Source organism: Manacus vitellinus, unplaced genomic scaffold, assembly GCF_001715985.3.
Source record: "Manacus vitellinus isolate BGI_N305 unplaced genomic scaffold, ASM171598v3 scaffold_29_pilon, whole genome shotgun sequence".
Taxonomy (NCBI): Eukaryota; Metazoa; Chordata; class Aves; order Passeriformes; family Pipridae; genus Manacus; species Manacus vitellinus.
Genome location: NW_021940207.1, coordinates 3,867,878 through 3,893,220, shown reverse-complemented (window position 1 = coordinate 3,893,220; position 25,343 = coordinate 3,867,878). Strand labels below are relative to the sequence as shown.

Sequence of the window (25,343 nt, the reverse complement as noted above, 5' to 3'; positions counted from 1 at the left end):
CGAGAAGACAAGGAACCATAATTGCTCCCAAAGTAAAAAGACAAGAAATGGAAAAAGAAAATTCTATTTTTTCCACTCTATCCCCTTCCTCCCAGCTTCTCCAGGACTGCTGGAGGGGCAAAGCTAACGCAGAGGCTGGAGGTACCATTGCCCCTTTAACAGCAGCGCCACAGCCTGACATCAGCGAGCTGGAGAGTCCGGGAGGGCTGGGAGCTGCTGCTCCAGGAGTGGTGCCAACACATCCCTGTTTCCCTGCCTCTTCCCGGCTCTTGTTTGTGTGTGCCTTTTAACATGCCGCATGTGTATCCGTGCCTGCCAGTGGATGTCTGCAGGGTTTACATTAACCAGCTCAAGCTGCAGTTGGTAAACAGCTATTAATGTTTTGCTCTTCATGTGTCCAAGGAGATTTCTGAATGAGGGAGTCGCTTGCATCCTTTGACTTTCTACGGGCTTTTCCCTTGTTTGCAGCCCAGATAGGTCTTCTTCCCACTTAGCTATGCAGACAAGGGAGTTTGGGTTGGTTTGTGCCTGGCACAGGGAGGGGAGATCAATCTTCTGTGGCTTAGCAGGGAGTGTTCTTGTTTTTACCTGTTTCCTGAACAGGAGGGAGTCAGACTCAAAACCTGGAACTTTGGTGTTTAAATATCTCATTCCTGAGCATAGTCCACATCTAGAGCTGCTCTTTTGCCCTGGGGCAAAATACTGAACCCGGCAATTCCCCAGTTCTGCCAGAGGTTGCAAACTAGGGCTTAATTTTACTCGGACTGTCACAACTCCAAAGTTTATTGGAAGCCCGATTCCCATCCCAAACGCTGCCTGGCACTAAGTAGAGATGCTGAAAGCAAGTCCCGAGCGCCAATCCCAGCGGCAGCACCACCACTAAAGCTATTTATCCCCGCACGGTTTGGTTGGGGGTTTTTTTTCACACATTCTTGCCTTCTGTTTTTGCTGGAGCCTCCGACTCCATTGAGAGGCAAATTTTAGCCATCTGGCAAAGCAGGCTGTGAGGGGGAAAAAAGAGAGAGAAAACACAATGTGCATGGGCACACACACTCACACATACAAAACTCTGGAGATTAGGGAAGACAAAAACTCCGCTGAATGCTGGAGCGCAGGGCAGCCCCGCGGCGGAGAGGAGGGAGAGGCGGGCGGGGAGGAGGGCTCGGATGCGGGCAGGTCTGCCTGCTGCCTGCTGCCCGCCTGGATGTGGGGAACGGCTGCAGGCAGGGAAAGGCGTGACCTGCATGGAAAATGCCAGACAACTCCAGACGCACACACACATAGGCGCACACACGCTCACAAATCTCCGGACAGAGATAAGGCGGACAGTGGAGCGTTGGGAAGGAGGCAAAGCCGTCCCCCGCGAACGAGCCATCGATCCTCTGCACCAAATCCGCCGGGAAAGCCTCCCAGCAGCAAAATGGGGTGAGTAGCTCTGCGATGGGCTGACCCCGCGCTCCCGCACACCATGGTCTCGGGGCACGGCCGGGCAGGGGGGGCCATCCTGCTGAGGGAGGTTTCTCGATGATGACCGTGGCTTCATTTCCCCTATCTGTTAGCAAACAAGGCATTGCTCACGCCTCGGCTTCGTGCCGCAGCCCAGCCTGCGTGCCGGAATCCCGGGAGGGAGCGTCGGGTGACGGGCACCACTCTGCCGTGGTCCGAGGGACAAAGGTGCAAGTGAGACAGGACCTGCTGCACGGGCTTCAGGTTTCTGGGGACACCACGGTCATTAGTTACTTTTACTTGAGGTCAAGACTTTCCTGTCATGGGAAAGAAGTTTGATGCTGTTTTGCCTCCCTTGTTTAAGGGGAATACAGAGTTGCACCAGCAAATGGCCCGTTGAAATCGAGGAGCTGATGCCCATTTACACCAGCTGAACATCCAGCCCCATGCATGTACTCTGACCAGAGGAGGAACAGTTTTTCCCTTTTCACATTTTTGTGGTTTCAGAAAAGCTGTCAAAAAAAGGCATGTTCAACCTCACTCTACTTGAAAGAAAAATCAATCCAAATTTCTCAGCTCCCATTAACTTTTCTTTGTAAGGAAGATCTGAGAAAAGTGATGGCACTACATAAATGAACCCCAGAAATTTACTGCCCTGGTTTTGAAAGAACACAGACAAGTTAAAAATAATCCACTAATATAGCTTCAATTTCCTCACCAGCATACCTAAATCAAGCCCTGATTTTGAAACCAGGTGTACGTGTTCGTGTGAGTAGTTCCCATGTCTGTAGTACACACCTACAAGCCTTTGCCAGGCCTTGGTGCCTATTTTTGGAAGCAGAAATTTTCATCTCTAATGGCTCTAATTTCCTTTGTATGCTCCACTGTGTGTAAAGAGCCTGAAGTTTGATCCTCTTTCTGGGTTTTATGCAACGGCACAGGCTTTTGTGTTCACACCTCTAGCACAGGTGGTGTTCTCTCCTTGCACAGAGAAATACTCAGTTTATGCTCACTTTCATGGTCAAATGGAGCTCGAGGCTGGTGTGAAGTCAGGTGGACTGCCACTGATTTACTTGTCCCCTCTGCCCTCCTCTGGGAAAATCAAGTTGGTAACAAGTTGGGACAAACTCTTCAGGCTGAGATTTTTTTTTAAAATGGGTTTGATGACAAAACACCTCTAAGGATCTCAGCCTCTGTGTATTTCTCCATCTTGGGTGAAAACTCTGAGAAGGAAAAGAAAAGAAAAGAAAAGAAAAGAAAAGAAAAGAAAAGAAAAGAAAAGAAAAGAAAAGAAAAGAAAAGAAAAGAAAAGAAAAGAAAGAGAAAAGAAAAGAAAAGAAAAGAAAAGAAAAGAAAAGAAAAGAAAAGAAAAGAAAAGAAAAGAAAAGAAAAGAAAAGAAAAGAAAAGAAAAGAAAAGAAAAGAAAAGAAAAGAAAAGAAAAGAAAAGAAAAGAAAAGAAAAGAAAAGAAAAGAAAAGAAAAGAAAAGAAAGAAAAGAAAAGAAAAGAAAAGAAAAGAAAAGAAAAGAAAAGAAAAGAAAAGAAAAGAAAAGAAAAGAAAAGAAAAGAAAAGAAAAGAAAAGAAAAGAAAAGAAAAGAAAAGAAAAGAAAAGAAAAGAAAAGAAAAGGAAAAGAAGTAACATAGTGGTTTGAGCTGCTGGGCATGGGTCTGTCCTTGCTCAGCTGCAAAGACTGCTGTTCATTGAGGGGTAATGATTCAAATTTGGCAGGATGAGGCTAAGTAGTAATAATAATAATGATACTTAGCAGTTATTGCTATGATGCTTTCATTAAACCGATTTAGAAAGCATCATTATTTTATTAAGCATCCTTATGTTTATTCTTCCATTAAATGAAGATTTGCTCATCAGAGCCCCATTAGTTAATGGACCTGTTGCCAATGGCTGCTGCTCCCAGAAGCATGAGAAACACCAAGCTCTGACTGCACTTCAAGCTGTCTGGGAGCTGTGGAGGTGCCTTTGCATCACATGTGGCACCTGTGTCACACACCTTTAAAAGGGGCTTTCCCCTCACGGGAGCCACATGCAGCTCCCACCCCCATCGCCACCTCCCTGCGATTTGGCAGCAGGATGCTCATGGTGACTCCTCTTCCACGATCCACTAGGGAAAAGAGATGAGCCTTCAACAGGTTTTGTCATTGCTAATGTTTCATTTCATCTCCTCACACGTATTTTCCAGGTACCTCCTGACCTGGCCCTTTTGTGCCTTGCTGCTCTGCATGGCAGATGCCATCGAGCTGACAGACATGTTTGGGGAGATCCAGTCTCCCAACTTCCCTGATTCCTATCCCAGTGACTCAGAAGTGACATGGAACATCTCTGTGCCTGATGGATTTAAAATCAAGCTGTACTTCATGCATTTTGACTTGGAGTCATCCTACCTCTGTGAATACGACTATGTGAAGGTGAGCTGTGAGATCATGGGGCAGATGGTGAGGTAGACAGCAGACCTCTTGGGCCAGCTGAGAAAGGGTAATGCTGGAAAAGCTGGGAACAAGACAGTTTTCCCCATTTATTGTGCACAAGAGTTGTCAGTCCGGTGGACCACTGGGAGAGCTCAGGTAAGATGACAACATCCATTGGACTAACAGTGAGTAGGACACCAGAGGCAGAGGTTACCCACAGAGGATCTGATTTCTGGAAGTAGTTGGGCATCTGATTGTCATTGGACGAAATGGGATTTGCACACCTATGGGCTGATGAAACCCTTGTGGCTAAATGCCAGCCATGTGCAAGAAGGACCCCTGAGCTGGTCACACTTTGCCAGGCCATGGTTGTGGGTGCACCTTGCAGCCATCCTGGGTCCCTGGCCACGACTTGCAGGCTCTTGGGACACACTGTCCAGCCCCCAGGGAAGCAAAAAAAGAAAGGCTAGACCTGAGCTTAAGGCTGTTATGGAGGTTCTCAGGGAGCTGTCATGGCCAAAACCTCCAAATATTTCAGTCTGCTTCATTGCTGGGCAGTAACCATCCAAAACTGCAGTGGACCACTCACTGCAGTGCCACAGAGCAACCTTGCCTTTAGCACCACAGGTCTTTCCAGGCAGGGCTCTCCTTCCCATCCAGGACAAGCTGGGTTCTCCATATCTTTGAAAATGGTCAAGTTTGGTGCTTCTGGCAAACCAGCAGTAGCAAGCAGGTGCTTTCTAGGATTGCTTGGTTGAACAGACCTTACCCCATCGTCCAGTACAAGCCTTACCCTGCCCCTCTGCACAGAGGCAGGCAGAGTTTGCTCCCAGGTCTGGAACCACAGAACCTGGCCCTGGTGCTACTTGCCAGATAATTGAAATTATTATTTTATTCTTGCCCTAAGAACACAAAGCAAACATTTGTGATTTTTTTTCTTCTAGAATCTGTTGCTCGCTGCTTTAATTTCCCCTTTGTGCTGGCACTCATTCTGCTACTAACAGCTCTCATTGAGGTTTGATTAGTTCTTTCTGCTTCTCCTGGAGCTTCTCCAAGCACAAGGGCCAGGGACATATATAGAGATATATTGCTTTAAAAACCCAATAAGCTCAAGGAACAGATTTCTTGGAAACTTTCCCCATTCCAAGCTTTACCCCTCCTCCTGCCCTTCACCCCCTGCTCTTTTTTCCTTTTTCATAAGTCTCCCTGTTATGTGGCCATGGTGCCAACTTGGCACCACAGCTCTCCCTGCCGCTGGATTTCTGTAAGAAGGCAGTATTTTTCACAGGGATTTAGATCTCAGCTGTATAAATTTGCTTGGAGCTGTAACTCAGCTTGCAGAGCCTCCACCGCAGAATTACATTTCAAAAGTGATGAAAACAGATGGATTACAGGAGATCCGTAAGTTACTGTGCTGGGTAAGGGTGGAATGTTGATGCTACTAAACCACCCGCTTAGAAAACATCAAGGAGAGCAGCGAATGACTCTGTGGCTATTTTCCTCCTTGGGTTTATATGTCCAGCTGTGTTGCATCAGTGCAAGGTGTAAAAGCAGTGTCAGTGCACTCTTTGACAGAGGCCACAGCGAACATCTATGGAATATAAGTATAGATCTGGCACATAAGGTGCTTTTCTGTAATACTCTGCTGGTCCCAGGGAGGAAGCTCAGAAAGACACAGGTGGATCTCTGCATTCCACAGCACTCAATGGATTCCCACCCATGAACTTGTACCATTGCTTTCTGAGCTCGTGGGTGACTTTAATCTCCACAGCATGATATGGGAGAGAATTACACAGGTTAAATATATGATTACATGCTTCTTTGTGTGTGTGTGTGTGTGTGTGAAGAAACACATTCTTGTTTGTTCAGTCTTCATCACCTTGACTGCCATAAGGAGGTTAAAATGGGGCTGAACAGGTGGGGATTCAGCTCATGACAGGCAAAAGCCCCTGTGCTCTGTCCTTTCCTTCCCTCAGTCCTTGGCTGCCCGCACATCCAAGCTCTTGAGCAGTGTAGAAACTCATTATGAGTGAGCTCAGGGCAAGCTGAGCTGCAAACCCACACAGATCTCTCCTTCGGGGTGGTCTGCAGAAGGGAACAGTTTCCAGAGCTCTAAAACAATGGCTAATTAAAACAATAGCTGTTTATTTATATATATGCACATATACGCGTGCGCGTGTGCATATATATATAAAAAGAACGTGGCTCCTAAAGAAGTGCTCACAGGATGGGAGGCTTGTTTGTGCAAATGGGGATGGCAGAGAGGGGGAGTGAGCCAGGAGGAATGGGAGGAAAGCCCCCAAAATGCCCAACTGGAGAAGCCCCTCACTCAGGTAGAAAGCACCAGTCACACGCTGCCTCATGAAGCCAAACTCTGGGCCCCGGTGCATCAGAGACAGCCTCTTCTCAGGTTTTGGGTGGCCACCCTCAGCCACCTGCCAGGTCCTTGGGGACAGGGAGCAGCCATCCACTCTGGGCTGGCTTTCAGCTCCTGCCCTCTGCCATGCTCCTCAGCAGGCTCTGCCCAGCTCGTTACTGTCCACAGGGAACTGATTTGGGGGTTCCTCATTTGCAGAGGGTCTTACCACGGGTTGTCCAACTCCTTTCTGGGTCACCCAGCAATGAACACTTTTTCACAAAAGTCTCCAGCACTGGCCCAGAGCACCCCAAAAGTCATGACCATGACCAGGAAATCAGGTTAAGTGATCTGAATAGTGTCACTGAGGAGCGCTGTGGCAGAGGCAAAGAGATGGATGATGAAATCTGACTTCTGAGGGGCCTTCCTGAGTAAATCTCCAAGCTTATTAGGGAGATCTGAGCCTAGGGTCCTGTTCATGAGGCCTTGCACATCGCTCAGTCAACCCCTGGAATGAAATCACCCCCGAGAACTTGTCAGCCAGCTAGGTATACCTTGATTGAAGATGAGGGGACATCCCCTTGCTGATGGCAGGGGTCATGCAGGGACAGGGAATAAGCTTGGTGTCACATTCAGGGCATTGTGTACCCAGTCTGGGGCTGCAAGAAGGGTGCACAGGACCCATCTACACTTCTGCTCAAAGGAGGGATAAAAGGCACAAATCAAGGTTTACCATGAACTAGGGGTTCAGGAGGAGAGCATCCTCTTTTGCTCCTGTCAGACAGCCCCAGTCAGGGGGTTATTCATGCCTTGGGAGTGCAGGGTCCCCAGAGGAGCACTTCAAATCCCAGGAGGCAACTGGGAGATGGTTCTGTGCAGAGCAGTGTGGTGGTACTGGCCACCCCCTGCACCGCTGGGGACCACAGTTACCCCCAGTGCAGGGGAAGGAGGAGGACCAGGCATGGGAGCAAACCAATAGGTCCTGCAGCACCCCAGCATCCCACCTGGGTCTCTTTTCACCCCCACCCTCTCCAGGGAAGAGGCCTAGCCCAGAAATAGAGCATGTGGGCACAGCTGCCATGCTGGGAGGGGACAGTCTCTGGACGCCAAGCCAAGTCCACAGCACAGGAAACCAGACATCCTCCTTTTTTGGCTGTGGCAGGGCTGCCACACGTTCCCATGGATATTCAGGACAATTTCATGTTTGCATATGAAAGGACCCTTGATGTGTTTCAGGGAGAGGATCTCCAGGAGACCTAAAGGGAGGCTCTTGCAGGGGCTGTCCCATTCCTGCCTCATTCCCAACAGTCAGCAGCAGCAATGTGTTGATCTGGGTGTTGTGTTCTTGCAACGCTGACTGCGGGGCCACTCGGCGGGGGCCACTTCATGCCCTTCCCTGGCTTTGAGCGTCTCCTCCCCATGTCACGTTCCCAGTGTCTTCAGCCCAGCACTGCGATTTCTCTGCCTAATGAGCCATTTATATATATTACAAGTGGTATGTTTGGCCTTCATCAGTCCAATTAGTGCATTCCTGGAGGGCTGGAGGGGGGGCTGGTGGTGGCTGTGTTTCCGTGTTGCCGACTGCCTGCTCCTCTCTGCTGCCAGCAGCAGACACCAAACTGCCGAGCCAAACCTGGTGATCGTGGTTAACCCACCGGCTGCAGGAGGCATCTCTGGAGCATCAATGCCCCGGTATCCCCAGCAGCCCATGCCTTGGGGCAGCCTTTCTCTCCTGCTGAGCCAGAGTACCAAAGCTCCTGCCCCAAACAGGGAAATCAGTGTGGGGCAGAGAGGGGCCCCCCAGCTTGGAACACCACTTCCCTTATCCACAGCACTAGCTAAAATGCAGGGGGACAGAACCATAACCAGGGAGGGACTCCCATCTGCCTCCATCCAGAGGGGCAGAAATCTTAATGAGAGAATGAGGATGCAAGCAGAAACAGGGAACACAGCAGAAGGCACTGGCAAGGGTAAATTTAAGGCACGAGGGTGTCACTATATTTTATTTTTCAAAGGAGGATTCTTTCAGCGTATTTTTATAGGGAATTTCTCTGTGGCAATTGATATTTCCCTCAGGGACACATCTTCTCTAGTGAAAACGTCGACATCGTGACCCGAGAGGGAGAAACTCCAAACAAACAACCAGGATTTAATTACCAGCCTGCTCGCTGGATGTAAATGATCCACAAAAAAAGTATACAGTCCCCAGCAGAAGCAGCAAATATTAACCAGGGATGATGACCTCTCTGTTTAGTTTACTGCTGGAGGGCTGCCTCTGCTCCCTGTGGCTTGGGGCATGGGACCCGTCTCAGATAAGAGGCCAAGGATACCTTCAGTGAGGAGAGCACAGCTCTCCCGGGCCCCATCCTTCTGCTCTGGGGCTGTATCCAGGGATGCTGGGAGCAGTGTTGAGGCCAGCCCCATGGATGGAGCATCCTCTGGCCGAGACACAGGGCACTGGGAAGATTTTCCCGCACTGTGGTGATGCTGTGCTGCAGATCCTAGGGCTTAAGGAGAGGGATGGGAGATCACACAGTGGTTCATGTATCCTGGCAGAGGTGACAGCCACCAACCCCACACAGAGCAGCCGCTGGAAATTCCTCCTTCCTGCAGATTTCCTTAAGAAAAAAGCATTTTCTGTGGAAAAGGCTGCATCCCACGTGCTTGCACAGCCAAGTCTGTGTATTGGGGCCAAAATGCCTTTTTCCATCCTTGGTGATGGCACTCCCGTTTTTCAGTCTGAAACACTATTTCAAAACAATTTTTCAGATTTAAAAGCAATTCTAAAGCACCACAGTATATTTCAAAGGGATTGAAACCAGATGGAGCCCAAATAACTTGTTTTCTTTTTTTCCCCAGAATACTGTCACCAAAAAAAAAAAACAAAAACAAAAAACAAAAACAAAAACAAAACAAAAAAAACAATTCAATTGGGTTTTTGTCCTAAAGCAGGCCACGTGTTTTTTCTCCAAATTCTCAAAATTTATCATCGGAAAGTCTCTCTCTTTTCTGGCCAGCTCCAGCTTGTATGAGAGGATGGAAAATATCTGGAGGCAATGTCAAGGCATGCTGAGTCGCCATTTCCATGTTGGCTTTCCCTGGTGTGAACGAGTTTCCGCCTGTTTGTTCAGCTCTGGGAAATTTCCCTTTCAGACCCGGACCCTCCCCAGCAAGCACATCCTAAGGGTCTCCAGAAGACAGGGATGCAGTCAGAGAACAGTCTTGCCTTACTGAGGCCACACAAGCCAGGGGCTGCATTCCAACACCTCCAGGAGCCCAAGGGTCCTCAAGCAGATGACTGTTTTCCCCAGGCATGTGCTGGGGGACTGCACACTTCATCACAGCCTCAATAGCCGTGGCTTGGCATGAATGGTGGCGGGTTGGCTGGTGGTGTTCATCACATTCCTCTGCTGAGGCTTATTCATATCTGAATCTCCGGAGGGAAAGCAGGCAGAGTGCTGGGAACCGCCTGGGAGAGGTCGTGGTTAAGACAGGGGTTGGGGATGGGATGTGTAGGAGAAGAAGATAAATCAATGCTGGAGAAAACGGCAAGGAAAAAGGAAAGGAGAGGCTTTCCAGGGAAAACTGGAGGGTTTTCTGCAGGGATTACATTGTTTTAAGGCACAGATGAGGCTGTGTTTTAAACAGATGCACATAGAGAGTACTGAACGTGCTGACATGACAACAGGGCATGCTGGCTCATTACTCCCCTTCTTTATCCCTCTGGATGCGTGGTCAGAGTCCAAACAGTGCCTGGCACCACAGGTCTGGAGCCATACAGGGACCCTGGGTAGCAGGGACAGGACAAAGATTGTCCAAAGGCAGCACAGGGAACAGAAACACCAACCAAATTACAACTGCTGCTTTGAAGTGATGCAAAACCAGTGGGCAGAGGCTCCTCTGGGCAACCTCCCAGCAGCAGAGACCCCTATGCAGATTCCCTGCCTGGATCAGTGTTTGGGCCATGGGAAAGGGCAAGGGGGAGCATCTCAGGTACTGATAGCTCTGAATGGGAATGACACAGCCCAGGGGCTGATTTTCACACCTCTTCTTCTGCACCACCTGTCCCCGTCCTTACTCTGCCTCCGAAATGGGCTCCCACCCTGCATCCTCCCCTTACACCCTCCCAGCTCCTCCCTACATCCTGAATGCTACCTGCTCTCGACATCTGCTTCAGAGGGTGACTCCAGACAGAGCAAGCAGACCTGAGTCCCTGTGCACATTTTGCAGAACCCACTTAATTGCTTTACTGCACTAACAGCATCTCAAAGAGCTGGATCAGTGGGAGTCAGACCTGTCATGCTCTGAACATCCCTGGAATCACTCTTGGCTGCAGAAGGTGATGTGAATGCACTGGAAATGACTGGAAAATGCTATTTCAAAGATGCCCTGGGAAGGGCCAAGGCAGCAGAATGATGAGCAGGACAGGGCTTGCAGGGTCCAGAGCTGCATCCTCAGGCTGTGGCCATCCAAGGCTGCCAGATGGGCAGCCTGTCCCACAGAGGCACTGGTCAGCTCTGGAAGGGGGCAGACTGGGCAAGCACAGGCTCACAGTGTGAGCCACTGGGTGCAGAGATGATTCCAAGCCCAGCCTGATATCCCTGAGGAACACATGGCAGGCTCTCTAGGCTCACCCCTTCTTTCTGCTAACAGATTGAAACTGAGGACCAGGAGCTGGCAACCTTCTGTGGCAGGGAGACGACAGACACAGAGCAGGCTCCTGGCCAGCAAGTGATCCTGTCCCCAGGGCCCTACATGGGGCTCACCTTCAGATCCGACTTCTCCAATGAGGAGCGCTTCACTGGCTTTGACGCCCATTACACGGCCGTGGGTAAGCAGCATTTGAGCCTTCAGGATGAGCTTCTAGGGTAGGGTAACAAATTTGCAAAGATCACATCCCAAGTCGGCCTTGGGGACCCTGGCAAGACAGGAGCTTGTGTGCAGCCCTTGGGCCATGTGGGACTCACTGGGTGCTCATGTGACCCACCACATGGGACAACTAATTTCTCAGTGTTGTGGCAAATGCCCCCATGAGGAGTGACATGTGGAGGACTGCAAGATGACCTCTCTGCCTTGTTATCTTCATCCTAGATGTGGATGAGTGCCTGGAGAAGAGTGATGAGGAGCTGGCATGTGACCACTACTGCCACAACTACATTGGCGGGTACTACTGCTCCTGCAGGTTCGGGTACATCCTCCACTCCGACAACAGGACCTGCAAAGGTACCACCCAGGCACAGTTCAGACACATGGATGGTCATACAGAGGGGTCTCTGAGCAGGCAACAGACCTACTGAACACAGGCAAAACTGCCTTTTTTTGCTGCCAGGAGGGAGGAGGTGCCTCTTCCCCACAAACCAGTAATCTGGGACTGCTTTTTTCCCATGGGCTGTGCTCCTCAGCTAAAGTCTATAGACCTCCTCAAGTCAGAGAAATTAAAAGCTTTAGTCTGTGCTCTGAAAGTGTATCATGTAGATTAGCTGGGACTAGCTCTCAGCGCAGGGCCTCTGTGCCAAAGGCATATTTGAAAGTGTGAGATATGTGAGATGCTCCATGCATGGACAAATATTTGGGTTCCATAGACCCACTCAACAGATCCCACTCCACTGGGAGGGCTCATGAGTGTGGTCAGGATTGGGACATGACTGTCAGGGCCCTGACAAAGCCATGGCTGTGTTTCAGTGGAGTGCAGTGACAACCTCTACACCCAGAGGAGCGGGGTCATCACCAGCGCTGACTTCCCCAGCCCCTACCCTAAGAGCTCAGACTGCCTGTACCGTATCGAGCTGGAGGAGGGTTTCTTCATCACCCTGGACTTCGAGGACAGCTTTGATGTGGAAGACCACCCCGAGGTGACCTGTCCATATGACTACATCAAGGTGAGCTGGGGTCTGCACACTCCTCCTCTGCTGCTCACCTTTCTTTTTCCCAGTGCCCTGGTGAGGGGACCAAATCACCCCAGTCTAAACAGGAGTGATGTAGCCATCAGGAGTCCTATGCTCTCTTGACCCTATGTCTCTTATCACATCTGATTTTGAACCTTTCAGCCAACAGTGACCCTCTTTCTGTTCATATCCCCCAAGACATGGTGCTTAAGCCCCACTGACCCCACTGCAGGCCTATCCATTGGTCTCAGGGATCAAAGACCCTCCTCACACCATCCACTCATCTTTGCCTCGTCAGATCAAAGCTGGCCCAAAGGAGTTTGGACCTTTCTGTGGAGAGAAGTCCCCAGGACGCATTGAAACCCAAACTAACAGTGTGCAGATCCTCTTCCACAGTGACAACTCCGGAGAGAACAGGGGCTGGAAGCTGTCATACACAGCAATTGGTAAGTCCTGCTGCCTTCCACTGTTTGCTGGGCTTGGGAATAGGAAGGGTTTTGAAGGTGGACACCATGAGTTTGGTGGTCCATAATCCTGTCTCCAGAAAGGATCTGTTCCAGAAATCCCACAAGGAGAGGCATAAGTAACACAGAGCCCTCCTTCCAAAGGATGTTTTTTCAGATGGGCCTTGAACCAAGATGACATTGCAAAGCAGAGCAATTTTGGGCACGGTAATTGCACAGGCTACTGTTATTAGCTCCCAGATTTTTAATGCCCAAAGCCAGAGAATTACAGACTGGAGGAAAGACCTGGAGCCTTCATGCCTTCTAGAAGAGTCTGGATGAGCCGTGCCAATGTAGATTAGAACAGGAGCAGAGAAGAAGTGCTCAAACTCTGCTACATGGGCTGGCTGGCAGAGCTGGGACTCCACATTTCCTCTATTTATTCCGCTGTGTTTTGTTTTGCTTCATTTTCTTGTATTCAAAGGAAACCCATGCCCACCAGTGCAACCACCAATCAATGGGAAAATTGAGCCTTCTCAAGCCAAGTACACCTTCAAAGACCAGGTTGTCATCAGTTGCAACACTGGATACAAAGTGCTGAAGGTATGGGGAAAGTATGTGGAGCTGGGAATAGGGTAGAAAATGGAGGATCCTTCTGCTCAAAGGCATTGCAGCTCTGGGAGAGCAAACACAACCCACACAACATCCTTACCCACTTCCCAGGGGCAAGGAAAAAGCCTCCTCTGAGAGCCACTACCTTTCCTTTCCAAAGATGCAGAGGAAGACAGGAGAGAGCAGTTTTCTGAGCCACCATCTCAGCATCTCTCCAGACCCAGCAAGCTCATTGAATGTCAGGCTTGTCACCTCTGCCAGAGAAAAAGTCAGCAAAAGCCCCAGGGGAGTGCTAGGGTTTTGTCTGGTCTCCCCCTCAATGAGCACTGGCTCAGCAGCCCTACAGAGGCTGGGAGGTCCTCTGGGACTTTGGGACAGCTTCAGCAAGTCACAGGAAGCAGGATTTTGGCAGGCCCTCTCCAGGAAGCAGCTGGTAACCACAGGCTGTGTGGGTGACTCACGGGGTGGCTGTCTTCCCTCCAAACCAGTAGCCCACTGTGACTTCCAACATGGAGTTGGATATTTCTCTGATCTCCTCCTAGTCCCATTCTTCATGCAGAGCTGCCTCCTTACACATCCCATCATCTAGAACAGGAATAAATGACTCCAGTTCTTTTGCTTCAGCATGCCACTGAGTTGCTGGCAACAAGAAAACTCTCTAAGTTTTTCATTATGATTTTATTGCAGTTTTTAGCTCCTCTTTCAGGGGAGGCTGGATACAACTTGACTAAATCACCAAGACATTCCCTTTTAATCAAGAAATTTATTTCTTTTCCTTGAACATTAACAGGTGTTTTCTTTTTTGTTGGCACCTTCTACCAGGATAACGTGGAAAGCGACTCCTTCCAGATTGAGTGTCTGAAGGATGGGACATGGAGTAACAAGATCCCTATCTGCAAAAGTAAGGACACCCTTCCCCACCCTGCCAATGTCCTTTTCCTGCTAAAATAATTTCACGCTAACAGGAGCTGCCCTGCCAGAGTGGAGTTCCTTACTCAGAGACACAAACCCAGCCAGAGAGGCTACGTAACCCTGCAAAGCTCTTTTGGCTTGTTCTTGGATAACGTAGTGGGGCTCAATCCAAAAACCACAAGCAGGAGATTGGTGCTCTTATTTAGATTACTCATATAACTTGATTTCTGAGCCTTTTTTGCTGTCTCCCTGTCAAAAAAAGAGCAAGCCTGGCTCTTGAGCACTGGCTCTATCAGATAAATCTGGGACAATTTGGGATAATACAATTCCTGGTCCAAATTTCCTTCCCAATGGAAGCTGTCAAGACCCAGGGCATTAGTCCCAGGTACTAGCCTAAACTTGGCACTGCTCAGCTAAGTGAAAGGGGAGAGAAAAGTTGTCCTATTATTAACAAACCATAAAATGGGAGAAAGGGGAGAAGAAAAGAAATGTCATTTGAAAGGGCAGGTGATGATTTGCATCATCTCTTCTTTCATCTAACCCAGCTCCTCTCTCATCTCAGGCTTGGGAGATGTATCTGATAACACCTTTTCCATTTACCCCAAACCCCTCAGCCCTCAGGAAGGTTCTCACTGCTGCTCAGTCTGTTGTAAGGCTGGCCCAGAGAGGAGAAAAGAAGTAAACATGCTCAGAGAGTGTTCCAGGCCCTTCCAGGAGATGCAGGAGGAGATGCTTTCTAGGGATGTTGGGATCCAGGCTCTCCTCATCGGGGCAGATCCTTTTTCTTTTAAGAATATTGTGGATCTTACCTTAGAACAGTATTTCTGGAGTTTTAATTCATGTTTTCTCACTCAAAATGGAAACTGGGAGGCTCTGAGACCTGCTAAATAGATTCATATCTTAAAGAGCTCCTTAGAAAGCATGGAGTCAATGATGCCTCTGCCCTGCCAAGGAACTCCTCACTCCTACACTCTCATTATCACAGTCTCCCATTGATTGTATCCAGCTTCATGTAAAAAAATAGAATGAAATTCCAGGTAATTATTTTTAACCCCAGAAAGTCGGGGTTTTGAGAAAATTTAAATTATTATCTTCATTTTTCCAACTGGGCTGGAACTGATCACTTCTTGTGTAATATGACTCACTACACTAAATTTCTAAGACTTCTTTGGAAAGCCAAGAAGCCTTGGCTTTCAGCTCTCCAAATTGCAAAGCCTCCCACCTCCCCAGGATGTCTGTGAGAGGCAGGGCACAGGCAAAAATGGTTTTAGAAAGCAATGCAGAAAATAGAAAACTTCTCAGCCACTGTGGATAAAATCCAGCTCTATAGCCTGGAGAGGCTAAACACAAACCTGTGAGAGCTTCTCCCAGCCACTGCCCTCAGGCTGCCCTGGCCCAGCAGAGTGAGAGGGTCCCCAGCAGGACCATGGCTCCACTGGCATCCGAGGCACTCTGGCACAGCTCGCCAGGCACTCATTAACGATTTCTGGTGTTTTGGGGGCTGGGTTTCCTGCATGTCTCTCTCTGCTCATCTACTAATTGGGCTTTCTCTTTCTGCTCTCCTCCTTCCCCTCTGCTTTCGGTGCAGCTGCAGATAGAGCCGACAACCAGACAGAGGAAAGAGCTGGCTCGGAGCAAGTGGCCGCGTGAGGCTGGTGCCGGTTGTGCCGCCCCGACAGGCAGCCTGTCTTGATGCCCCTCTCTGATCTGTCCAGTATCCAGGGCAGGCTCCGTTTGCCGCTGGTCTGGCTGCCAAATCCATCTCTGTGGCTTGTCTAACCGGCATGGCACTGTTAACCCCCCCGCGCCTGGTGCTTCCTTAACTCCATCTTGAGAAGGGGAAAGGAAACTGGAGTTGAACACCTCATTCTCGTTGTCATGCCTGGGGATTACATGCTGCTGCCAGCTCCTGGCATGTCTGTATCCCTCCCTCTCCATGCGGATACCTTGGCCACCTTGGCTCCCACTCCAAGGCAGCTGTTGCACGAGGAGCATGGCATGGCAACCATGGTTGGTTGGTTGGATTCAGTCTCCCGCTGCCCTTCGTCCCTGGCCCAGCGTCACAAATAAGAAACACTCCTTCCTTTCCTTTCTCCAAGAGTCCTGGTGCCTTTCAGACCCTCTGGACAAGGAGGCCTGGAGGGTGGGTTGGCATCACTAGCCCTTTCCTGCAGGCACCAAGCCCTGGCACCAACACAGCAGGATGGATGTTCCTCCGCCTCCCCTTTGCTTCCCACTGCTGGCCTGGCAGAGGTGAGGATGGGCTGGCCTCATGCTGACTGCAGCTGAAGGAGGTCAGAGCCTGGTATCTGTCCCCATTCACATCCCCAGGAGCCATGGGCATGCACCCTGGAGTCCCTGAGGCATCAGAGGCTTCACTAGGAGGAATCTGGGATGGGAGGTTGGGAGAGGAAGAGGTGTGTGTTGGGGAGCTCGGTCCTCTTCTGGTCCCACAAAGACAAAGATGCTAAAGGGCCCCTTTCCTGAGGGAAAACTCTGGAAAGGTTCACGGAACAAATGCCCTCTCCTCACCTTTTCAGCGGGACCTGGGACACTGATGTGGCAACACCTCTCTGCAAGAGCCCATTCTCCAGGCATCGGGTTCCTCCAGGCCTGGAGAACACACAGGGATGAGATGGGCTCTGCAGGCCAGGGGATGCTGCCCTGCAGCCATAAATAACCCCAGAGTAGAGGTGCCAGCCAGGATGGTCCCCTGACATTCATTCCCTCCTTCCTCCAAGGGAACAGGTATCCAGAGTCTCCACCCAGCCTGGTTGCACCCACACACTCATAGCATCACCTGCTGTCCCTACAGAAGGCGAAGGGGACCCTGGTGAATAGTGAGCTGTAGCATTTTGCCATAAACCAGGCTTTTTCCACCCAAGCAATTAGGCAACCCTGAGCATTGGTACATATCCCTTGTTCCAGCTACTACTTCTGGTGAATTCTCTCTTTGTTAGCCTGGATCACTTCATGAGGAGCTAGGACTCCTGTCCTCACCCCCTTCACATCCTGGAGAACATACAGACCCACATCCACAGAGGGTCATCCCTTATCCACAGGACCTGCTTTCTGCAGTCACCCATCCCCTACTCAACCTCTCATCCTAAACATAGCAGAACCCAACTCCACAGCACTGCATTTCCTGGCAGGATCAGACCCTGGTTCCTGCCTTCCACTGGGGCAGGTCCCCCAGGATGGGGCAGGGGGAAGCTGCACAGCATTGTCTGAGTGCTCTGTGACCTGCCCACATGGCAGGGAGCTACAGCTCCAAAGGAGTGACTCCTGGCTTTAGAGGATAAACTCTCTTGCAGCCTGGGGTCCTTCCTGGTATGTTTGGCACACACCCAATACAGGGGACAAGCTGGGAGGAGAGGCTGGGCAAGGCACTCTGAGTGATATAGGGTAGAAAGGGAATCATGGACAGGCCATGGGGAAGGGCAATGGCACCCTGGGAAATTTTATCCCTCCATCAGACCCTGAGCCAACAGCAGGGATGGTGAAGCAGAGCCAACATTGCCAATGTCCTGGGAGATGAAGCAGGTTTGATCTCACCCATATCTGCTGGCGTCATCCCTGCCTGCAGACCAGCCAAGCCACACTCTTAATGTCCTTCATCTCCTGCTGTCATAGGACAGCCAGGACCAAAGGTTGTTCAGCCTGATGTGTAAATGCTTAACAGCACTGTTTGGTGAGCAAGACCAGAGCAGGAAGGACTGGACCGTGCTTTCAGCAAAGGCTTGTGCACCTTTGATTCACAGTATAGGCTGGTGAATTACTGCCTACCTCTCCTTGCCCACTCCTAAGGGATGCAAAGACGTACTCTGAGACCATCTCACAACAGCTGTCACCTACCACAGCAGGCTTCCTCCCCTCTCAACAGTACAGCAGGGAGATCTCACATTAAATGGAGGGGTTCCCGGGACAGGGTCTCCACCAGCATGAGTGGTGCAGGCGAGCCATGCCATTTGCATGCCCTGTCTGTGCAGGGTGTCTGTGGAAGGGTTCCACAGAGCCGGGCTGTCTTGACTGAGACAGAGCCTTCTGCTGCTGTCAGAAGCCATGTCAGGCTGCGTCTTCTGCACTGCCCTAGAGAAAGGGGATACAGGACTCTATGGGCCCAGGCTCTGCCCCACAGGACCACTGCCACATGCCAAAGCCCAGCACTACCTGCCTGATGGTTGTCTGGATACCCCAAGAAACAGCACAGGGTTCAACCCCCCCCTTCTGTGTTGGGTTTCAGTTGCTGACTGCAAAGCGCCGCCGGAGCTGGAGCATGGCTTTGTCACCTACTCCACCAGGAACAACCTGACCACCTACCGAGCAGCCATCCAGTACCACTGCCAGCACCCCTACTACCACATGGCCCCCAACAGCACGGGTGAGCAGTGGGGCCAGGACACATCCCCACGGCACAGCGCAGGCGGGCACGTGGCCATGCGCGTGTGCGTTTGCAAGTGGGGGGAGTTTGGGGTGGCTGCTCCGGGGTGCTCTGCAAACAGCAGGTTGTGGATGTAGCCTACACACACCATACCCTGCGTCTGCACTGCATGGATTGTCAGACTGGACACATCCTGCTCCTCAGTGAGGTAGGATGGAGCTGGCCCTGCCTCGTGCTTTGCCTGAATGTTTCACAGCCTCAGCAGAGCAGTGTGGGTGTTCCACGTTCTGCCTTCTCACCCTGCCATTTGCTCCCTGCAGATCATGAAATTATGGAAAAGTGAAAGGAGCTGCTGCTGGAGAGAGCACCAGGTCCAGCAGCCTCAGTAAGGGCTCTGCAAGCCTCCTCATCCCAGCACCCAAATGTTCAGCGTAGCCAAAGCTGAACAGATAGCAGTGGGATCAGACTGGGTTTTCCCCCCAGTCCCTCTGGTCCACAACTACAGAAAAAACACAAGGTACTTTGACAAGAATCACAGGTCTCTGCACCCTTCAGACTCAGCTCTGGGCAGCAGAAAGGGTGTGTACACACCCCAAGCCATCTTCCTCCTCCCTCAGCAAGCAAAGCCAAAGGAATTCCTCACATTCCTGTCTCCCAGCTTGTATCTCCCACTGGCCCTGTGCATCTGGTCCCAGCATCCCATATGCATTAGCAGAACGGGCACTGGCAATATTTATGTGGAGGCTGCTGCCAGCAGAGGGTGAAGGCACAGCACAGCCCTCCAGACAGCTCAAGGCAATGAAACTGAGGATGGTGGCACATCCCCTGCATGAGGACAGGGCTGCCAGGGCCCCCCAGGGAATGGAGCACAGAGAGCTTTAAAATGGAGGACACCTGAAAAAGGGTTCTCAGGGTCTTGACCACTGGGCAACCCTCCTCATTGCAAAGGACACTCCCTCATGCCAGGACCACAGACGAGCTAACACTTTGCTTTCTTCCAGCCACCTACATGTGCGATGCATCGGGGGTGTGGAGGAGCGAGGAGCTGGGGACCAAGCTGCCGTCCTGCCAACCAGGTACTGGTACTGGGGCAGCTGGTTCCCCTTGCTCAGCAAGGGGTGAAGAGCAGGGACATGCAGGGAGGGGATGCTGCCATGCCTGACCAGACCTGATGCTTCCCTAGGCAGGGACCATGCTCCCTGGTGACGGTGCCACATGACTTGGCTATTCATATCCAACTGCCACAGTGAATGGCCAGGAAGGGGGGGGGGGGAGAGTCTTTCTGCTATCCCAACTGGCCCAGATGGTCAGGGTGCAGTGGTGGCACTGGGCAGCAGTGATGAGGTCATGTGTCCCTGGCAGTTTAGGGCAGCACTGAGGTCACAGCCATCGTGGCTGTCAGGGCTCCCCAAGCTCTCCATTCCAGCAGACAAGGAAGTCAGCAGTCCCAAGGCAGAGCCCACTGTCCATGTTCAGCCCCCAGCACCCCTGGAGATAGCTCCAGCCAAGGGCAGAGCATTACCTGGCTGTCAGCTCCCACAGGCAGTGTGTAGACATCCAGTAGCAATTATCACCTCTTCAAGCCTTGCAGAAAAACTCAGCTGCTTTTGCAGGGAAGGAAAATCCCAAGTCTTTGAGCAGTGGCAGAAATGTTTGCAGCCAGCAAGTTTCTAGGCCAGGCGCCCACTCAGGATTAAACAACAGTCTCTGGGATGTTTGCTGGCCGTAGCTAAGAGTGGGGCCAGGTCTGGCTGACAGGTTGGGGGCCTGGAGGAAGTTTGGGTGTGGACTATGATCTGATGTGCAGAGTAGGCTCTCCAGAGAGGTGCAGGGATCTGGCTGTCACCCAGTAGCTGCAGCTGCAACCACGCCAGGGTCCGGACACTACCTCAGCCCCATGGAGGGTATCTGCTCTCCAGCCATGCTGAGCCACTGCAAGTCCAGAGGAGGGACCCCTGAGATTCCCTGCATCCCACAAAACTCCAGAAAATTTCCAAAAAACTCCTGGGCTGCGGCTGCTCTTGTTGTGGCAGCTGCTCCCTGCATCTCTGCTTGATTTTTCAGCCTGAACTAATTTGAGCTGGGAGCATATGGGGACAGCTTTTGGGGCCATAGCTGCTTTCATGGGCCATTTCCAGGCCTTTTGATTAGTGGCAGGAGTCAGAGAGACTTCAGGAAAATGGAAAATCCCAGAGAGAGGGTGACGCTCTCCTGAGATCGGCATCTGCAGGCAGCAGCTGGCCAGCTGTTGTTCAGATCTTCCCCATGTCTCACGCACCTCCCCATCAATTGAAACCTCTCTTCCAGGCCACTCCATGCCTGTCTCTGCCATCAGTGGGAGCATTTGCAGCCTGGTCAGCATTTTTGATATGTAATTTAATAGAATAAATATTTGGCTGGATGCACTTCCTCTAAAACCATCTCCTTGGGACAACCGTCAGCTTCAGTGCAGCAGACCATCTGGGCTGGGACACAGGAATTCTTTTCCTGAGCATGTTTTCTATTCCTTTCAGCACTGGGAAGGGGAGGGGTGCAGAGCACATGCAGAGACACTCACCATGCTCCTTCCCTGCTAGAGTCACATTTTTCCTGGAGACAGACCCCAGTCACAACAAATCCCCATTAGCAGCTCCCAGTGCTCCTGCACTGTTTCCAAGGCTGATTCTCAGCCCTGATCCCATTAGCCTGAGAGGTCAGATCCTCTTTTTGTGAGGCTTTGCATCCTCCCCTCAGAGTACAGGTGGCATCAAGGCAGAGGCCTGGCACTTTCCCTTGAGGACATGGGTTCTCTTTGCACACTCAGAGGGATGAGACCAGCACCTGCACTGCTGCGATTCAGGACTCTTTCAGATGTAGAAGGACAAGCCTAAATTGGCTCCCACAACCTCCTGGTGACATCAGCATCCACAAGTCAGCTGGGAGTCCCCCTCCACAGGGCTGCCAGAGGCGTGATTCAGCCCCCCCCCCACCAACCATGTCCCAAGGCTTAAGTTCCACAGGGACACGATTGTTCCTGCCCACCCTGTCCAACCCTTCCAGAGCCACCTTCAGCATCCTGAGTCCCTCCTCTTCCTCATGCTGTGTCACAGTGCCTGGATAAAGTTCCTAGAGGCAAACCAGTCAGCACATCAGGGTTCTTCAGGCATTAATTCTAGATCTGTTGAAGAGCTGAGAAGAGGGGTTCTGGTTTGACTGCCAGAATTGTGGTGAGGAGGTGCAGGAGTAATGCCCATGGCGCTAGGCAACATGGCTGAGCCCTTTTCAGCCACAGCTCCTCTGGGAGGGCATATGCCATGGCCATGAGAACACAAACCTCATGACAGGTCTCAGAGAAAGGGGTGAGACTGGGCTGATATCAAGCTCCAATCCTCCCACTAGCATTCCCCTGAGTTTCTTGGCACACTGAGCAGGAACCAGGTGGTTGGCTGAAAGATCTGGGAAGGGCTGAACAACCTCAAAGGTCACAGTGAGGCTGCAGATTTACTCATTTGGCCTTTCTGCTTCTGAAGTGGTGTGGATCCAGCCAAATCCCTCCATAAACTACAAAAGAGAGTGTTTGGTTTGAAGATAACCAGTCACGTGGCATACTCTACAGGGATATCCCTTTTCATTTGTTCCCTAGATAAGTAAACTGGGAGTAACTGCCCTGTCCTTTCTGTCCCCAGTGTGTGGCCGGCCAGCTCGCCCTCTGCCTGGGATCATCAAGCGCATCATCGGCGGGCGGAACGCAGAGCCCGGCTTCTTCCCCTGGCAGGCCCTGATTGTGGTGGAGGACATGTCCCGGGTGCCCAACGACAAATGGTTTGGCAGCGGAGCCCTGCTCTCAGACTCTTGGGTGCTGACAGCCGCCCATGTGCTCCGCTCCCAGCGGCGGGACAAGACTGTCATCCCCGTCTCCAAGGAGCACGTCACTGTCTATCTGGCCCTTCATGACGTGAGGAACAAGATGGACGCCGTCAACCGGACAGTGGAGAGGATCATCCTCCACGAGGAGTTTGACATCCAGAACTACAACCACGACATTGCTCTTGTCAAGCTGAAGGAGAAGGTGACCATGGGGAAGTATGTCATGCCCGTCTGTCTGCCCCAGCTTGAGCATGAGCTGGAGGGGCCTCACCCCAACACGCTGGGGCTGGTGGCTGGCTGGGGTATCTCCAACCCCAACATCACAGTGGATGAGATCATCAGCTCGGGCATGAGGACTCTGTCTGACATCCTGCAGTATGTCAAGCTGCCAGTGGTGCTGCACGCCGAGTGCAAGACCAGCTACGAGTCACGGTCAGGGAACTACAGCGTGACCGAGAACATGTTCTGCGCCGGCTACTACGAAGGTGGGAAGGACACTTGTTTGGGAGACAGCGGGGGAGCCTTTGTCATCCAGGACCCGGGAACCCGGAGGTGGGTGGCCCAAGGGCTGGTCTCATGGGGTGGCCCAGAGGAGTGTGGCAGCAAGCAAGTGTACGGTGTGTACACCAAGGTCTCTAACTATGTGGACTGGGTGGAGAAGAAAACAGGCTCCTCAGAGAGGTGGACATTTCTGGACCCCGAGCCAGAGAGATGAGTTACTAAGCAGCCTGCTGCCACCACAGCTCCCTTTGTTGTTGTTGTTATTGTTTAATGTGCTCCAGACTCTGGTCTTTCGCAAGCAACAGCCACGACACTCCACTCATGCCAAGCCTTTGCCAGCCCTCCAGGTCATTTGTTTCACTTGGTCCTGCATCCCTCCACTTGCATTCTTAGGAAATGCTTGCGAGGGAGCTGGGGGAAGGGAGTGAAAGGCAGATCTTAGCTGGTGTCCTCAGCTTGTGCTGCCCATCTGCAAACCTCATCCACATTCTAGGGACCCTCCCTCCAAGCCAGGAAAAAGGCACAGCAATTGAGGCAGCATTTCCTTGACACCAAAGCTTTGTGCCATGCATGGGGAATTGCCCCCACCTCTGGGACTCTCTGGTCAAATTGTCCCATCAGAAGATGCAACTATAGAGCCTATGGACAAGGCAGGGAAACCCATCTGGGCAGGCCTGAACCTCACAGGTCCCCCACACTTTCTGTGCAAGGAGTAGTGAGAGAGTCCTGGGGGGTTGCTATTATTTTTGTTTGCAAACAGACATCTCTGCCTGGTGGAATCTCAGGTGATGCCCACCTGGCCCCAAGGATGTGAGGATACATCCACAGTTAGCCCTAAACCTCAACCCCAGACTTCAGCCAGCACCAGCCCTAATGGTCTACCTGTGTCCAACCATGTGGGATGAGTGACCCACAGAAGACACAGGTACAGGAAGAGGGATTTGGACTCAGCGTCACACTCACCTCCAGCCACCAAAACTTCTCCAACCCTCTATCACTTCAAGCCTTCTCCAGTCACACCCGCAGACTAGCTCTGTGGTTTCCAGCCACAGCAGGCCTCCCAAGGAAAGTTTTTCAACACATGAGACAGCATCATTTTGGCTGTACCTAAGCAGTACTTCTTTTCAGCAGAATCATTTCAGATAGAACATCCTTCCTTGGGCTTTCACGTCTTTCTCAGGAGCCTGGTTAGTCCTGCATGGCAGTTTATTCATTCTTGCAAGAACCTAGTCCATTTTAACTGCTTTTAAGGCCATTGATTTAGCTGATTTACCTTTACCGATGGTGTTTGGCATTTGTTCATGGCTCTTGGCCTATTCCAGGTGTCCAAGTCGTTTTAGACTGACCCAAACTCACCTAATGCACCAGAGGTATTCATATCTCACCAACTTCCCCCCATGGCCCATGCAGACAAATAAGCCCTGCCAAGGAACAAGGTCAGGTGAGCTTACCTTCCTTCAGTGGGGACACCTTCTCCTTCTTTTGCCAGCAAAGGCCTCCTAGAGCTGTAAGCAACATGCAAAAATTGCCTGCTGTTCTCTCTGTGTGCCTGTAGCCTCATTCCGGCCTCTCCACCTCCTCCTCCTTTGCTTTTGCCATGAAAGGAAGAAGCCAACAGTGGACGAGCCACTCTGACATTTTGTTATTATCCAAAAAGCCATTTGTAGAGCATGTAGAGGAACAGAAGGCCTAAGGAAGGTCAGTCTTGCAGACATACTATGAACTGTACTCTTGGCTATGTCATGTAACTGCAAGGTATTCTCTAATATATATATATATATATTTCTTTTTTTTTGATATTACATTCTGTAAAATATCTAATGTCATGTAAGGATGGTTCTCTGCAGTCTTCCTCCTGAGAACAAAATAAAACTTTTATATGTACTGAGTTTGTGCCCTGAGACTTTTATTCCAAGAGGAACATGGTCCAGGCTGGTTGCTAGTCTCTGCCATGCACATCTCCTCTCCCAGGTGGATTCTCACACCATCCCTCACTCCGATAGCTGCTCAGCCATGGCCCACGCAGCTTCATGGGCTGAGACAGTCCCTGAGTAGCCCTGAATACAAATCACAAAAAAGGGCGACAGATGAGATTCTGCCCTTCAATTATTTATAACCTGAGCACATCACTGAAGGGGCAATGGCAGGAGGAGAGGGCAGCAACCTGTATGCTGAGAATAGCAATTAAATCTGAGTTCAATTGCCATGAGGAAAAAAAACCAGGTATGTGATTTTTGCCCTAAAAGGAGTGAAAAATCAACCCCTCCCCAGTAGCTGTTGGACTGAGAGAGTGTGTCTTCACAGCAGAGGCTCTGCAGCAAGCTCAGATGTGAGCTGAGGCAGGCACAAAGCTCTGCTGGGCATCTCTGTATCACAGGCTGTGAAAATCTAGCCTTTGGAGAGAGCTTAAAATCACGAGCACTGTTTCCAACTATGTGCCTGGGTCCAAATCTGAGAGCTGAGTTATTGATCCCTATTTTCCTATGGCACAGAAATGAAAAACAGTGCCAGGCTCCTCTGCATTCATGACAGGGAGG

The 25,343-nt window shown here is 51.0% G+C and overlaps 1 protein-coding gene across 2 annotated transcripts; it reads left to right on the top strand.

The window, feature by feature from the left end:
- Nucleotides 1–1,167: 1,167 nt before the first annotated feature.
- MASP1 (mannan binding lectin serine peptidase 1) lies at nt 1,168–24,690 on the top strand. 2 transcript variants are annotated; one of them, XM_008924513.2, is made up of 11 exons: nt 1,168–1,425; nt 3,645–3,870; nt 10,880–11,057; nt 11,318–11,449; nt 11,909–12,105; nt 12,410–12,557; nt 13,039–13,157; nt 13,989–14,067; nt 18,322–18,459; nt 19,461–19,535; nt 22,125–24,690. In XM_008924513.2, the coding sequence occupies exons 1-11, from the start codon at nt 1,205–1,207 to the stop codon at nt 23,018–23,020; spliced, it is 2,409 nt and encodes an 802-aa protein (XP_008922761.2). In that variant the 5' UTR covers nt 1,168–1,204; the 3' UTR covers nt 23,021–24,690. The 2 variants fall into 2 exon arrangements, with proteins under 2 accessions (XP_008922761.2, XP_017930559.1); XM_018075070.1 differs by lacking the exons at nt 18,322–18,459; nt 19,461–19,535; nt 22,125–24,690 and adding an exon at nt 15,667–15,932.
- Nucleotides 24,691–25,343: the final 653 nt, after the last annotated feature.